This window comes from Dermacentor silvarum, chromosome 2 (genome assembly GCF_013339745.2).
Source record: "Dermacentor silvarum isolate Dsil-2018 chromosome 2, BIME_Dsil_1.4, whole genome shotgun sequence".
Classification (NCBI taxonomy): Eukaryota; Metazoa; Arthropoda; class Arachnida; order Ixodida; family Ixodidae; genus Dermacentor; species Dermacentor silvarum.
Window position 1 is genome coordinate 188,417,266 of NC_051155.1, and position 2,829 is coordinate 188,420,094.

The window sequence follows — 2,829 nt, forward strand, 5'->3', positions numbered from 1 at the left end:
GTTCTATTCAACCCGAGGCAAACAGCTGATGTGTCAGTGCCTGCGTTGCCCATGCGTGAGAGGACGCCACCTTTCACCTTTCTTTGACCATTAGCGGTGCATATCACTGCATGCTTCGCACCTCCCCGGGTTTCACGTTAGTGGAGCTGCATTTCGCTCAATGGGTCATTCGAGCACCGAGTTTTCTTTTCTCTCTCTCTCTCTCTCTCTCTCTCTCTCTCTCTCTATTTACTGCTTGTTTTGTAATACCATATCATACAACTAGTATCTGGGAAAACAAGGTAAAATAGCAAATTTTTTCTAAGAATGTAATAGAAGCAGACAAGTAGCATTTTCTTCCATCTTATAATTCAACGAAATTATCTTTTTCATCCGACTGGTGGAGTACTAGCGACATAATTTTTTTGGGGAGTGCCTTCGTCATCGGGCAAGTACCTGAAGGTCCCTGGAGAGTATCTTATCGTGTCCTGCATTCACCTCAATTTCTCGGTTACTAAAGCTCTGTTCGCTATTATATTGACGCCTTAGACGTTCAAGAGCGTTACTCTATCACTTTAGCTTGACTTTTTATTTGCGTTTAGTGTCCCTTTAAGTTAAACGGATAAAAACAAGGCAATTAACAATAAGTTACTTGAACTTGGAAAGTAATATTTTGTGGAGGGAAAAAAGCAATCACAAGAAAGACCGCGTATTAAATCAGGAAAAAAACAAATAATACGAAAATTAGCAACATATACAAAACAATAGTTATGGTGGGGAAGTGGAGCTATCAGTGTAGCATAGTAATCGATTATATTCCATGAGGTAATCTTGGATTGCCAAACAAACATTTCTGTTTCTGAACCCAATGATAAAGGCTCCGAAAGATGAGATCGAAGGCATAGATAAATCTAGGCCAATATTGTGAATCTGCTTTTCCTTTAATCTTTTTCTTACTGCAGAAAAACGCCTACAAGACAACAAGAAAGGGTGTATTGTTTATGCTTCGCCACAGAATGAGCATAATGGTGAGGGGACTATTCAGACCTCTGTAGATAGAAGTTTAACATATGCATACGACAGCGCAACCACTTGATGGACATTTCAAATTTTCATGGTTGGTCAAAATAGCTGTGTCTCTACATTTATTAAAGAATTTTCTCTCACTCACTTCTTCCAAAATCCATGAGAAAAATCGCACAGTTTTCTTCCACTGGCCCACTATCACCGAATTCATAGCTGTCACCATCGCAAATCAAATTCGTGTCACTGTCTTTGCTATTATGAGATAAGAATGACAATAACAACGACCGCGTTCTAACAGAAGCAATTCAGTAGAAGGTAGCCCAGATTATGCGCATACACGTTAATGATTTCATTACCACTGGACTCTCACAGCTACTTGCGAATAAGGATGGTTTTCTTAGCTCATTAGAGAAGTAAAGCAACATCTCGTAATCCATCAAACACAATTTTCAGTATTTCTTCTTCGAGTGAACGGATAATATACTATACTTCCGTCGCCACCTTCCCGGTATGACAATGTAGCGTGATTGGTAAAGAGAACGAAGACAATGCGTGAGCCTTACGCGTGACTCGTGCGATGGCACGAGCAGGAGCCGCATAAGAGCGTTCCAACTATCATCGGGGTGTCATCTTCTGTCCTCACTTTTCTGGCTTAGGCCCTCGAGGAAGATGGCTCACACTCCGGCGACTGACGGCGCCCCCAAGATCTACCCCCCGGAACCTGCATCCCCCAGATGCGCGTCCGTTTCTGTCGTGGAAGGGGACGAGGACGAACGCCGGTCGCCGTACATCGTAAGCCTGGAACTGGAGCTGGGCGTAGCCGGTCCGCTGCTCGAACCACGAGTGCTCGAGCACGTAGTCTTTGAAATCAACAGCTTCGCTCTTTGGTTGCTGCGCTATCTTCCGCGCCAGCAGAACCTTTCCTTCTCGCCCAGTCACCTCTACTGGTTGCTGGTTAGCGTGTGGTTCGGCAGCAAGGGCACCACTAGGGAGCAGCTCGAAGGCGTACTGAGCTGCGCAGAGCTACCCGTACCCACCGACCGAGTCCAAGGCTTCTTCGAGAACCTCATACGCACGCTGCGTGTCCGCGGAAAACATCAGCACGTCCAGTTCATCAGCGCCCTGTACGTTACATCTGTGGACCATCTCCAGGACGCTTCGAGCGAGGCACTGCGCGCGAACTTCTACGTGTTCTACGCGAGCGCCGCGTACGCCGAGCACTCCTGGGGCTCTCGGGTCGAACCGGCACGAGACGGTGCTGCACCATGCAAGGCGCGCATGGTATGCTTCATCTCGTTCTACCGCTACTGCGCGTCCAATGTGCTGTCGGCTCGCTGCCTGGTCGTTCCGAGCGTGGGCAGCAAGTGGCACATGCTGCTCCTGCTGCCCACCGACCGCCGCGGGGTACACGCCGTCGAGTACCGGCTGGACGCCGAGGCACTGCAGCAGGCGCTCAAGAGCTGCGACGAGACGCTCGTCGAACTGAGCATGCCCAACATCGAGCTCGAGAGCTCCGTGTCGCTGCGGCAAGTGCTCAAGCGGGCTGGCCTGGCTGCTCTCTTCGACCCGGAGAAGGCCGACCTCAGCGGCCTCCTCAAGGAGTCTGGCCAGCCTCTCACCGAGTTTTTGCACAAGTTCAAGCTCAAGGTGAACAAGGTGGGCCACGAAGGAGAGCACCACGGCATCACGGTGATCAACGAGAGCGGCGTGCACCCCGGCTCGCCAATAGAGCTCCGCGCCAATCACCCGTTCGTGTTCGTGCTCTACGGGCCGATAAACAACACGACCCTGTTCGTCGGCAGGGTCGTCGAGTTGATTTGGTAA

General features: G+C 49.5%; 1 protein-coding gene across 1 annotated transcript; it reads left to right on the forward strand.

Annotated features, from left to right (window-relative positions):
* Positions 1–1,674: 1,674 nt before the first annotated feature.
* On the forward strand, positions 1,675–2,829 carry LOC119440613 (antithrombin-III). The gene has a single exon (XM_037705508.1). The coding sequence runs from the start codon at positions 1,675–1,677 to the stop codon at positions 2,827–2,829; it is 1,155 nt and encodes a 384-aa protein (XP_037561436.1).